The sequence below is a fragment of the Symphalangus syndactylus genome, chromosome 22 (genome assembly GCF_028878055.3).
Source record: "Symphalangus syndactylus isolate Jambi chromosome 22, NHGRI_mSymSyn1-v2.1_pri, whole genome shotgun sequence".
In the NCBI taxonomy this organism is placed as follows: domain Eukaryota; kingdom Metazoa; phylum Chordata; class Mammalia; order Primates; family Hylobatidae; genus Symphalangus; species Symphalangus syndactylus.
Genome location: NC_072444.2, coordinates 16,658,993 through 16,672,197, shown reverse-complemented (window position 1 = coordinate 16,672,197; position 13,205 = coordinate 16,658,993). Strand labels below are relative to the sequence as shown.

Genomic DNA, 13,205 nt, shown 5'->3' with positions numbered 1-13,205 from the left:
TATAGTTATTACTAAGTTACTCTTTTATGGTCATGTGCTGCATAACAATATTTTGGTCAACAGACCACATACACAATGGTGGTCCCTTAAGATTATAATGGAACTGAAAACCTCCTATTACCTGGTTAACGTGATAGCTGTGGTAATATCACAGCGCAACACGTTACTCACTTGTTTGTGGTGACACTGGTGTAAACAAACCTACGGTGCTTCCAGTCATATAAAAATATAGCATATTGGCTGGGCGCAGTGGCTCATGCCTGTAATCCCAGCACTTTGGGAGTCCAAGGTGGGCGGATCACAAGGTCAAAAGATTGAGACCATCTGGCCAACATGGTGAAATCCCCGTCTCTCCTAAAAATACAAAAATTACCTAGGTGTGGTGGTGCACACCTGTAGTCCCAGCTACTCAGGAGGCTGAGGCAGGAGAATCACTTGAACCTTGGAGGTGGAGGTTGCAGTGAGCCCAAATCATGTCACTGCACTCCACACTCCAGCCTGGGTGAAAGAGCGAGACTCCATCTCAAAAAAAAAAAAAAAAAAAAAAGCACATTACAATTATACATAATACTTGATAATAAACAGCTATGCTACTAGTTTATGTGTTTACTATACTTTTTATCATTAGAGTATATGTTTTCTACCTAAAAAAAAAAAGTTAACTACAAAACAGCCTCAAGCAGGTCCTTCAGAAGGTATTCCAAAAGACAGCACTGTTATCATAGGAAATGACAGGTCCATGTGTGTTGCTGCCCCTGAAGGCCTTCCAGTGGGACAAGATCTGGAGGTGGAAGACAGTGATATTGATGACCCTGACCCTGTGCAGGCCTAGGTTAAGGTGTATGTTTGTGTCTTAAGTTTTGTTTTTTCATAGATATGAGGTCTCACAACATTGCCCAATCTAGACTCAAATTTCAGGACTTAAGCAATCCCCCCACCTCAACTGCCTAAGTAGCTAGGGCTACAGCTGTGCACCACAGCGTCCGGCTTGTGTCTTTGTTTTTGGTAAAGCTTTAAAAGTTTTTAAAAATAAAAACTTTTCATTTTTAAAAGTTGCACACAGTAGTCCTAGGCCTTTGCATTCACTTACCACTCATTCACTCACCCAAACAATTTCCAATCCTTTAAGGTCCATGCATGGTAGGTGTCCTACACAGGTATACCATTTTTTATCTTTTATATCATATTTTTACTGTCCCTTTTCTATGTTTAAATACACAAATACTTACCATTGTGTTATAACTGCCCACAGTATTTAGTACAGTAACATGCTGTACAGGTTTGTAGCCTAGGAGCAACACACTATCCCATAAAGCCCAGTTATGTAGTAGGCTGTACCATGTAGGTTTGTGTAAGTACACTTTATAATGTTGGCACGATGATGAAATCGCCTAAAGATGCATCTCTCAGAATGTACACCCATTGTTAAGCAATGCATGACTATAGTTAAAAGCAATTTCTAACTGTTCTGACCAATTATGAAAAGAGTGGAATGAATACTACCAGCTCTCCTGCAAAAAAAAAAAAAAATTAAAAATTAAAAAGTAACTGCCATCACCTTATATAGATACACATCAATAGCAAATTTTACTTTCAGATTCTCAAAGTCAATTCTTCAACTGAATACTTCATCAAACATATATAGACTTTTAGGTCACACTACCGATGGCTTGATACAGATTAATGCCTTCTAACATAAGCACATAAAAACAACCCACTCCTGGCACAGAAGTAGGAATAAAATAGTGAAATGTCTTCTAGGTCAGATTTTTATAGTTATGTTTCATTTCTTACTGAAGTCTTGCCAATGCTTAAAATATCAGATACTCCCACAATAAATTACAAGCTCAAAAACACATTCCAAAGCCAATGACAAAGACTTTTCAATTATTCAAACCACTGGGTTCTGCTAACTACAGCATATTCTAACAGGTCATACAACTATATAATAAACCTATTTCAAATGGTAATTCTAAAAATTAAATCCAAATACCTAGCATAAACCAATGTTATAACACTTTAAAACAATCTGATCTAAAGTCCTTTTACACATTCTTCAAATATAAATAGCGAGAAGACATAACTCCTTACTCCTTTTTGGTTTCCTCAGAAGACTTATTTTCTTCCTTCTCTTCATTCTCAGGTTCCCCCTTTGGCTGCTCTGCCTCACTCGAAGTAGCAGGTGGAGTTTCATTCTCTTGTTCTTCTACAGTGGAGACAGATTCCTCTGAACTTATGTCTGGTTCTAAAAAATCAGGTGAGCAGAATTGCATAAGCAGATGTATTCCAATCTGAGTCAATAAAAGGTAAAAGCTTATCTTATTAAACGGACCAGCCAAAGTCTCCAATTAACAAATGAATTCTAAAATGAAAACGAATGACCACTAATGCAGTTTTCTTACATTCTTTATGTCACTCAAGTTGCCTGGTCAGGTGGTTATTTATCTATTACTAGAAAAACAGACCAGGAAATTACATAGAAAGGAAAACTCATTTCATCCCAAATCATTTAATTATTCTACTTTGCAATATTCATGAAACTCATAATTAAGAAACTAGCCATTTTATAATTCAACAGGCAAATCTGAGAGGATAAGTAATTAAAAAACTCATGTATTCTCCAAGAGGAATGACTGAAGCAAGAGTAGAAATATGAGAGGGGAACACGGAGGTCTGCTGTTATCTGTGCCTTTCCTTCACAGCATGTCTCTGAGTAGCTACTATAAAACACAGAACCCCAGGCACTGGTTATGCAGGGACTTCAGAGAACTCCAAAAATAAAATAAAAATAAAAATAAAAAAAACCACGAAAGAAAAAGGACTCCAGTGGCAAGCATATACTTCAAGCCAAAGTATACGCTTGAAGAATTTGATCATTTAAATTATATGAACTAATTATTGCAATAATGACGAGGACTTCTTTGTGGCCTTCACAAAATAATGAGAATTTTATTTATTTTTTATTATTATTTTTTTTTTTTGAGACAGAGTCTCGCTCTCTCTCTCAGGCTAGAGTGCTGTGGCGCAATCTCGGCTCACTGCAACCTCCGCCTCCACAGGTTCAAGCAATTCTCCTGCCTCAGCCTTCCTAGTAGCTGGGACTACAGGCGTGTGCCACCACGCCCAGTTGATTTTTTGTATTTTTAGTAGAGACAGGGTTTCACCGTGTTAGCCAGGATGGTCTCGATATCCTGACCTTGTGATCCACCCGCCTCAGCCTCCCAAAGTGCTGGGATTACAGGCGTGAGCCACCACACCCGGCTATAAAGAGAATTTTAAAATGCCACTTATCTCTTAAAACCAAATCACATAAGTACAATTCTAACACTTATACTAAGCAAGTGATTTCCATCCTCCTTTGGCCTTCTCTGCTTTTAGAATTGTTTCCCATATGCTTAGGATCACAAAGTATTATGGATAGAACTTCACTATAACAATGGTATCTGGGGATAAAGATAATAACTACATTTAGGTTTTCCACAATAAAATGTATTTTTCATCATGATATATCTTTTACTGCCCTTCAACCCAACAATTTGACTAAATGGCTGCATGGGCAAGAATTTACTATTAGTTAGTCGTGTTTGTTTACACTTTGTCTTATTCTAAATAAGATGAAAAGCTAAGAATCATTCAGGGGTTTTACTGTAATAAGACTTATAAATTTTACATTATTTTCTCTTCTCAAGAATAACTGCTCAAGAGTTATGGCTTAATAAAGTTCAGTCACTCAACAGATATTGAATATGTAGTATGTATAAGACTGTTTCCAACTCATGAAACTACTGTGTTTCTGTGTAAAACGTAGAGTTTACAAAATTTAAAATGAGTGAAGTCTAATTTCTATGTACAAAATACTATGTACAAAATGGGACAGACAGAAGATTAAACAAACATAAAACTTGTGAAGTGACACTGTTTCTTCATAAACTCTTGGTTGACTTTTCTAATACTTTACATCTGAACCCTCTGGCATGTATTCTGAAAACTGATGTTATTAGTGATTTAGTGGCCTCAGGTGGCTGTTAAACATGGATTAAGATGGACCACCAAGTGGCTTATCCCAGTGCTGGACAAGATAACCTATCTTCAACTTACCAGCACCCGTTTACTTTTTTAAATATTCGGATTCCCATGTCTCTTAACTGCCTTAGGCCAGGGTGCCCAAATTGCTTATAGCATTCATCTAACGATTTAGAGAAAAAATCCAGGCTCAGCCACAAAAGGGTACATTGACTGGTTACTGATGTCTGCCCTGATGCACCAAGGGATACAGGCAACAAGGATGCGTGTATTTTCTATCCCTTTTTTTTTTTTTTGAGACAGTTTCCCTCTGTTGCCCAGGCTGGAATACAATGGTGTGATCTCAGCTCACTGCAACCTCTGCCTCCTGGGCTCAAGCAATTCTTGTGCCTCAGCCTCCTGAGTAGCAGGGATTGCAGGGATTACAGGAATGCATCACCATGCCCAGATAATGTTTGTAATTTTAGTAGAGACGGGGTTTCACCGTGATGGCCAGGCTGGTCTCGAACTCCTGACCTCAGGTGATCTGCCCGCCTCGGCCTCCCAAAGTGCTAGGATTACAGGCATGAGCCACTGTGCCCAGCCCTCTATTCCTAATACATGCTGGTCAGCAAATAATTGATTCTAACAGCCACAACAGGGGCAGCACAGTGTGCTCATCCCTGAAAAACCTGAGATAAAAGAGAGAAAGGAAAAAAGGGAAAAGATACGGAAAAAAACAAAAAGATCATGAGAAGAAAAATAAAGACGGGAAAAGGAGAAGAGGTGGTTATAGATGCCATAAAGGAGCATTAGTACTCCATGTTGATGGGTCTATGTTTCTTTCCATTTGTTATGCTCCCACCACTGACTGGCCAATCTTTTCTCTACCAATACCTGTTACAGATCAACAGATCACCATTTGCTTCTCTTAAGGCCTCCAGATGATTTCTGGATGAACCTTCCACTGTCTGTCCTAAAGGCCCACGTTTTCCATTCTCCCACACTGCATTCATCCCCATGACACTTTATGTCCGGAATGCTACTCTTTGGCCATTCCTGTCATCCTCAACCATTTTTCTGTTTTTAATTCCAACATAACATTTTCACCTTCCAAAAATCTTTACAGAGAAAATGAAATCTTACTTTGCCCTCACGGTCCGGCAATGACATACCAATAGCTACTGATTCTAAATGTTTCCCCAAAACACATAGCCATGAAAAAGTTCAAAGGAATTTATGGGACACTCCAAATTGCAGTATAACTTTTGATGTTTTAAGCTGTGCCACCGTTTTACTTTACCTGGCTTTTCTTCCTCCCCTTCAGCAAGCTTGCTTTTGGGAGGAGTTTCCCGGGTAGAATTCACAGTTCGACGAATCGGCATGGTGCTATCTTCTACCTTCTAAGAAAAGAGATGGCCATAATCAAACATGCATTAAAAAATTCTCTTTTCTCTCTTTCTCAAAGGGCCTAACTGGGTGTCAGAAGATGTAGGAGAATTCTTCAAGTCGACTCCAGGATCTGATGCAAATTACTTTTAACAAGTTTTTTTGAAGTGAAATATGATTTTTAAGATACACTTTTTTAAAGTATGTTATTTTAGCTTGAATTTCAAATGGAAACACATAATTATAGTTGATTGCTATAAATTTAGAAGGTTGGAGGTTTTCTCAGGAATTTGAGGGGAAAGGGAAGATGAAAAGAATCTGATTTTGTTTCAAATTCACAACCTAGACTCCCCAAAGTAAGGGAAGGAACATGTACCAAGAAGGACCCAGCAGGGCCTGAAGTCAGGGATTGATCCAAGAGTGAGCTTCAAGAATGTGTCAGCCCCTACCTCACCTAACTTGTCCGCGTGGATCAGCTGAGCTCCTACTATAAGTGGGAGTGCCTTAGGATGGACGAGTTCACCTTGAGACGTATCAGTCGCCATTTTAAATAATTTCTAGGCCCGAGTACAGGTTACACTCTGAAGCCTCTGCTGTTAACCACAAGGATTTTTCCTAATGGTTTCAGTGTGTTGAAGAATCAACCTAAAGCACAGAAAAGACCTGGTGTGAAGATTAACAGAAACAAAACTAAACTAAAACGTCTAAATTTAATACACATCCAAAGGCAAAAAATATAACTATAAAATTTATAGTTAAGTGACAGATGATTTGGTTACTCAGAAAGATAAAACTACCAAAATATAGACTACATAAAGCAGCAACTAAGACGAATGCATAAGCCACAGCAGCTGTTGCACCTTCCACATGAACAAAGACAACAAGGGCAAGAAAGCTCCTAAGGAACCTAACCCCGTCCCCTCCTGCTACCATCGGGAACTTAGAAGGATAGAATAAAGAGACTAAGGAACAGTTAGTAAAATGTTTAGTCAAAGATCAGTTTACCAAGAGAAGGCTTTTGTTGTTACTGTTCTCAAAAGGGTCAGGAAAATTAACTGTAATCTTAAACTCTACCTCTATTAGAAAAGTACTTTTCTTTCCCTCTATTAAGGGAAAACACAGGGGAAAAATACTGCTGAATAACATGACATTCTAATAGCTTCCAGACCCACAGAAGCAAATTTAGACCATCACCTAGGAGAATAAAAGTATGCTTCTAAGACTGTCATATCTTTAATGTAAGGAAAACTAGTACAGAAGAATATAATTAAATATTCAAAGATAAAAACCCATGCAGTCACCCAAGTTTACCAGATCACTAACACCCCCTCTTCCCCAAAAATCTCATCTGAGACTCAATGACATTTTATACAAAAATTCCTCAATATAAAAAAAAGACCACGTAAGTATTTAGATCTCTGTGCTAATGACCTATTATGAGTAGGGAATGATAGTCATGCAACTTCTACATTAAGGTCTAACCTTGTCTAAGAATTGAAGAGCTTTCAACTTGGCAAGTAACAGTCCCAACCTACAATAACTAGGATAAATCCAGAAGATTGAAACACAGAGGATGCATTCACATTTATAGGGAAAATGTTTTTATGGGAACACCAAGAGCAATACCAGACTTGTCAATTGTCAGTCAGCTACAAGGAAATCTTTCAGTCAGCTGAAAGAATTCAGTGCAGTGTAACACACTCATACTTAGGGAACTAGAATATCCATTAATATTAAATTTTTTTTTTCCTTTTTTGAGATGGAGTCTCGCTCTGTTGCCCAGGCTGGAGTGCAGTGGCATGATCTCAGCTCACTGCAACCTCCGCCTCCTTGGTTCAAGCGATTCTCCTGCCTCACCTTCCTGAGTAGCTGGGATTACAGGCATGCGCCACCATGCCCAGCTAATTTTGTATTATTAGTAGAGATGGGGTTTCACCATGTTGGTCAGGCTGGTCTCGAGCTCCTGATCTCAGATGATCTGCCCACCTCAGCCTCCCAAAGTGCTGGGATGGCAGGCATGAGCCACCGCACCCGGCCCATTTTTCTTAATAATAAAAAGCCTTATGCAAATCTGCTGGTATTTTTACGTGCAAACGTGATATGGAAATAAAACAATATCACAATCAGGTTATCCTTAGTAAAGTTATATTGCTAATGAATTTATCTTTCTTAACCCACAATAACACTAGCTAGGCTGAAAATGCTACCATGAAGTCAACAACCTTCAGGAGTCTCTGTTCATAGGCATCTTTAAAAAAATATTTTCCCATTTGGCGTAGTAGCTCATGCCTGCAACCCCAGCAATTTGGGAGGCAGAGGTGGGAGGATCCCTTGAAGCTAGAAATTCAAAACTAGCCTAGTCAACATTAGACTTGGTCTTTACCAAAAGTAAAAAAATTAAAATTTAAAAACAGGCCAGGTGTAGTGGCTCACACCTGTAATTCCAGCATTTTGGGAGGCTAGTAGGAGGTTCACTCGTGCCCAGGATTTCAAGACCAGCCTGGGCAATACAGACGTTGTCTCTAAAAAAAAAATTAAAAATCAGCTGGGAATGGTGGCATGCGCCTATAGTCCCAGCTACTTGGGAAGCTGAGACTGGGAGGACTGCTTGAGCCCAGAAGGTTTCGGATGCAGTAACCTGAAATCGAGCCACTGCATTCCAGCCTAGCTAACAGAGCAGAGCCTGCCTCAAAAAAAGAAAAAAAAAAAAAAAAAAAAAGGGGGGCCGGGCACGGTGGCTCACGCCTGTAATCTCAGCACTTTGGGAGGCCGAGGCGGATGGATCACACGGTCAGGAGTTCAAGACCAGCCTGGCCAGTACGGTGAAACCCCGTCTCTACTAAAAATACAAAAATTAGCCGGGTGTGGTGGTGCGCACCTGTAGTCCGAGATACTTGGGAGGCTGAGGCAGAAGAATCACTTGAACCCGGGAGGCGGAGGTTGCAGTGAGCCGAGATCGTGCCACTGCACTCCAGCCTGGGTGACAGCAAGACTCCTTCAAAAAAAAAAAAACCCACACAGCTGGTCACTGTGGCACATGCCCATAGTCCCAGCTACTTGGAAGACTGAGGTGGGAGGACTGCCAGTGTCCAGGGGTTCCAGGCTACAGTGAGCTACAATTGCACCACGGCACTCCAGTCTGGGTGACAGAGTAAGACCTTGGCTCAATAATAATAATAATAATAAAAGTTGAATGAACAATGACATCCGGTAGTACTTATTACTACATTCATTATGTGTGAAGATCACTTAAAACCCAGTTATTTGGGATAAATATTAAGAGACGTTAGGGCTGGGTACAGTGGCTCATGCCTGTAATCCCAGGACTTTGGTAGGCTGAGGTGGGGATCACCTGAGGTCAGGAGTTCGAGACCAGCCTGGCCAACATGGTATAACCCCATCTCTACTAGAAAATAACAAAAGTTAGCCAGGCGTAGTGGCGTACACCTGTAGTCCCAGCTAGTCAGGAGGCTGAGGGAGGAGAATCACTTGAACCTGGGAGGCGGAGGTTGCAGTGACCTGAGATCATGCCACTGCAACTCCAGCCTGGGTGAAGAGCAAGACTCCATCTCAAAAAAGAAACAACAACAACAAAAAAACAAAAAAAATAGAGATGTTAGCCACAGCTCTGCACTGCCTTAGTAAAAGTTGTAGAACTTCAAAGCTTCAATCTGTAGTACTTGCTTTAGAATAGTTGGGTTAATTGGCTAATAAATTCACTGTTCATTACCGAGCTAAGTACATGCAAGGTTAATTCACACTGCCTTAACATCACTGTATGTATGTTTTTTTGTTTGTTTTGAGACAGGGTCTCACTCTGATGCTCAGGTTGTAGTATCACAGCTCACTGCAGCCTCAACCTCCAAGGCTCAAGTGAGTCTCCCACCTTAGTCTCCCTAGTGGCTGGGACTACAGGCACGCACCGCCATGCCTGGCTAATTTTTCGCTTTTTTTGTATAAACAGGGTTTTGCCATGTTACCCAGGCTGGTCACAAACTCCTGGGCTCAAGCGATCCGCCTGCCTCGGCCTCTCAACGTGTTGGGATTACAGGTGTAAGCCACCGCATCTGACCCAGTGTACCTATTAACTAAACTTTTTACTATTGCACTCTGAATGATCAGATTTTCAGGCTGCCACACTTGTTCCTGGCAGGGATCTTATCTACCTGGTTCATTTGCTGCATACCTGATGCCTAAGAATATACCACGCACAGAATAGATGCTCAATTAATATTTGTTAAACTAAAGGATGAACAAATAAAACTTATTTGTGTTTTTCTTTTCTTTTTTTTTTTTGAGACCGAGTCTCGCTCTGTCGCCCAGGCTGGAGTGCAGTGGCGTGATCTTGGCTCACTGCAACCTCCCTGCCTGGTTCACGCCATTCTCCTGCCTCAGCCTCCTGAGTAGCTGGGACTACAGGCGTCCGCCACCACACCTGGCTAATTTTTTGTATTTTCAGTAGAGACGGGGTTTCACCGTGTTAGCCAGGATGGTCTCGATCTCCTGACCTCGTGATCCGCCCGCCTCAGCCTCCCAAAGTGCTGGGATTACAGGCTTGAGCCACCGCGCCCGGCCTATTCATGTTTTTCATCTTGGTTTTTATATGTGCCAAAAATAAAGTCTGAGTTTACCTGTGGTTTACATGGTCCTCTTATGAACATCAGTTTGTTTAAACTTAATGTTAGAACAATAACAAATACTTGCTTTTTGTCAAGGGAAATGCTCAAATCGGTTGTTTATTTTGAGACAGGGTTTCAGGCTGGAGTGCAGTGGCATTACCAGGGATCAATGTAGCCTCGACCTCCTGGGCTCAAGCGATCTCCTCCCACCTCAGCCACCTGAGTAGCTGGGACTTCAGGTATGCGCCACCACACGCCAATAGTTTTTGTATTTTCTGTAGAGACAGGGTTGCCCACGCTGGTCTCTAACTCCTGGATTCAAGCGATCCTCCTCTTTGGCCTCCCAAAGTGTTAGGATTACAAGTGTGAGCCACCATGCACGGCTTTAAACTATTTGAATGCAGGCAATAAAAAAAAGTATTGTAGAAATAAAAAGCCCCAAATTTCAGTTTTAATTTATTTCCTCTACATTAAGAGAAAGCTGTAGAAAAGTGAGGAGTTTAACAACGTATTTCAGTTTACTGATATCCTTGATAATATGCATTTTAGGGAAAGCACTATAATTTCACATTTTACCATAAAATATATGTAATACATGTCATTAGTGATGCGCTGAACACCTCACATTGTTCCCAATCTGAAGTCATTCATTATACTCAGATTTAACGAGTCATGTCACAAAAAGCATGCCTGTAATTTGACTGCTGGCACCATTTGTTTTTCATTTTCAAATTTAAGTTATGTAAGCAAGCATATACTCGGTGTCTGTCTTGGGCATAGATGCTAAAGACACTACAGTGTCTCATCTCAACAAAATCACAATGTAACTGGGTAAGGAGTTAAAACTTTCATCTGGATATGAAGAGTTCAGTATACGTTCTCCACTAACTTCCAGCCCTACAATCTTGCAAGCAAGCTTAAAAACAAAGCCAAAACAAACCAGCCAACCCAGCAAACTTAACATTGTTACTTCTGTTTTGAAACAAATTACACTAAACTTTTGAGAAGAGCAATGAAAGATTTAAAAGCTAACAAGTTTTTTGCCTATGTCAGGTTAAACAAAATTAGAGCACCTTTCAAAAATGACACTAGTCACCTCTAATTTCACTCTAAGACAAGACAGCGTGCTCAAAAAGCCTCGGGCGATTTTTAGACGTTATTTCGAATTGGATTCTCACTTTTCAATGCAATGCAAAGTCAGGAAGCACAATACAGAGAACGCGCACGCGGATGCGGCAGCACAGTTCACCCGGTCCGGTCTCCGTACGGGAGACAACTCTTTCTCAAAAAGGTTAAGTGGCTGTCCCCGGTCACAGCTGTCAATTCAGTACCAACCCTCAGATCTGGGGCTCTCACCTCACCACTCCTGCCTCCATCTCTTAAAAACGTTCAGATGGGCGACTGTAACTTCCTGACGACCTACCGAGGCACTGCTCTCATTCAAACCCCACCGCCTAAGGTGGCGAGTAACCAGTTCTACGTTTCCCACCGGGGGAGCGAGACTCAAGGCCGCCGTCGCGGAGCAGCAAAGCGACAGCCCCGCCCGCAGAGGGCCGCGGGAAGGACGGCAAGGGCAGCGGAGACAAAGCAGCAAGGCGAGGTAGCTACAGGCCACAGCGGCGAACGCGCACGGCAGGGGAGAGCGCGGGCCGCCAGCGAGGCGGGGAAAGCTCGGACCGCGGACACCGACGGATGAGGCTGGAGCTCGGCGCGGTGACAGCTCGGGGCTCACGCTCGGCAGGGACACCGCGGCGCCCGCCCCGGCGACGGAAGCAGCGGCGGAACGCGAGCCTCGGCGCTCCGCACTCACCACTGGGAGCTCCGTAATGGCGGCGGCGGGGGCGGAGAACCCGGGGGGCGGGCCCGCCGCAGCCAGTCACCGCCGCCGGCATCTTTCGAACCGGCTCCGAAAACCGCTGAGGGAGTGGGGTGAGGGGAGGGCGCGGGCGGACGCCGGACCGCGGCGGGCCTCGGAGCATGCGCAGCCCTCAGCCAATCGGGGCGGGCGGAGGACGCCGACGCAGGCGCGCTGGGACGCAGGGTCGCACGGCCAGGGAAGAGCTCCCCCTCCTCCCCCAAGTCCAAACAAAACAAGGGCGGGAGCGCGCGCGCCGCAGGGCCCTTGAGGAGGAGTCCAACAAAAGGGCAGGGGGCTAGGTCGCAGGGGAGAGGAAGGGAGGGGGGCGGAGCGGCCGCGGAAGGCAGACAAAAGGCGCCACCTCCGGGGACCCGGGCGCCCCGCCCCCTCCTCTCTGGGAGCGGCGTCGGCGCCCCGGGCGAGCGGCCTCCGCCACTCGCCTTCGGGGCCCAGCGAGCCCGCGCCCACTCCCCGGCCGCCTGTTCCGTCCTGCGTTACCTCTGCGTTCGGCCGGTCCTGGCGCCCGCGTCCTGCACGGCCTCTCGGCGCCGCTCCCGCTGCCGCTAGTCGCCTCCGCCACCGCTGTCCTCCAGTCCCAGCCGCCGAGCTGTGCCGCCCCGCCCCCCTGCCCGCGGCCCCGCGCGCGCCCCCGCCGGCCCCGCCCCCCGCGCGTGGGGTACGAGGGGGCGCGCGGGGACGGGCGGACGCCGGCGGAGCGCGGGGCGTCGGCGCGCGTTCCCGGCGCTGCGTGGTGGCGCTCATTGCCCTGGCGTGGCGGGGCGATGACGGTTTCCTCGGAGGGGCGCTGCTTTCCCCCGCTAACCTTCGGTTTCTGTGCTCTCCAGGGCAGTCTCTGCTCTTAACTGGGTTTCCACTTCGGCCACCCGTCCGCCTTTAGCGGGGCTAGCCTTTCCCGCTTCTCAGTTTAGGCGCAGCTCAAGAGCAAACCTTTTTTGGAAGACCGTAGAATTGGAAAACTAGAGAGCGGAGAATTCACTGCCTCGCACTCTCTCCCGTTGTCTCCAGACGGTACAGGGGACTCAGAACTGAAAAGTTGAAACGGGCTTTCCGGGCTCCCTAATCCGCACATGCAGGGAGAGTTCCCCAGAATGAAAACGCTGAGATTAGAAGACGGGATTCCCTTTGAATTGTCATATTATGTTGCTATCAGCGTACCTAAGCAACGTACATACGAAGGAAAAGTACAGCTCTTCAAAGCTAGTTGAGAAAGATTGTTTTTAAAGTTGCAGGTGTTGGGGGACAGGAGAGGGACTGGGTAATAAATGTAGGGAAATACCAGTAGAATTGTCCCAAGGTTACAGTAGATGACCAGTGCT

General features: G+C 44.3%; 1 protein-coding gene across 17 annotated transcripts in view; it reads right to left on the bottom strand.

The window, feature by feature from the left end:
- HP1BP3 (heterochromatin protein 1 binding protein 3) overlaps positions 1 to 12,507 on the bottom strand; it is a 55,182-nt gene extending 42,675 nt beyond the window's left edge. For 3 of the 17 annotated variants that reach the window (XM_055261052.2, XM_063631660.1, XM_063631662.1), the window contains exons 1-4: positions 11,821 to 11,984; positions 5,841 to 6,036; positions 5,306 to 5,405; positions 2,092 to 2,245 (exon numbers count right to left, since the gene is read on the bottom strand). In XM_055261052.2, the coding sequence (XP_055117027.1) occupies positions 2,092 to 2,245; positions 5,306 to 5,405; positions 5,841 to 5,936 (350 nt within the window). In that variant the 5' untranslated portion in view covers positions 5,937 to 6,036; positions 11,821 to 11,984. Of the gene's footprint in view, positions 1 to 2,091; positions 2,246 to 5,305; positions 5,406 to 5,840; positions 6,037 to 11,366; positions 11,985 to 12,366 lie in introns of those variants that run through there. The other 14 variants (XR_008653801.2, XM_055261050.2, XM_063631659.1 and 11 more) reach the window with 12 other exon arrangements.
- Between the last annotated feature and the right edge of the window lie 698 nt (positions 12,508 to 13,205).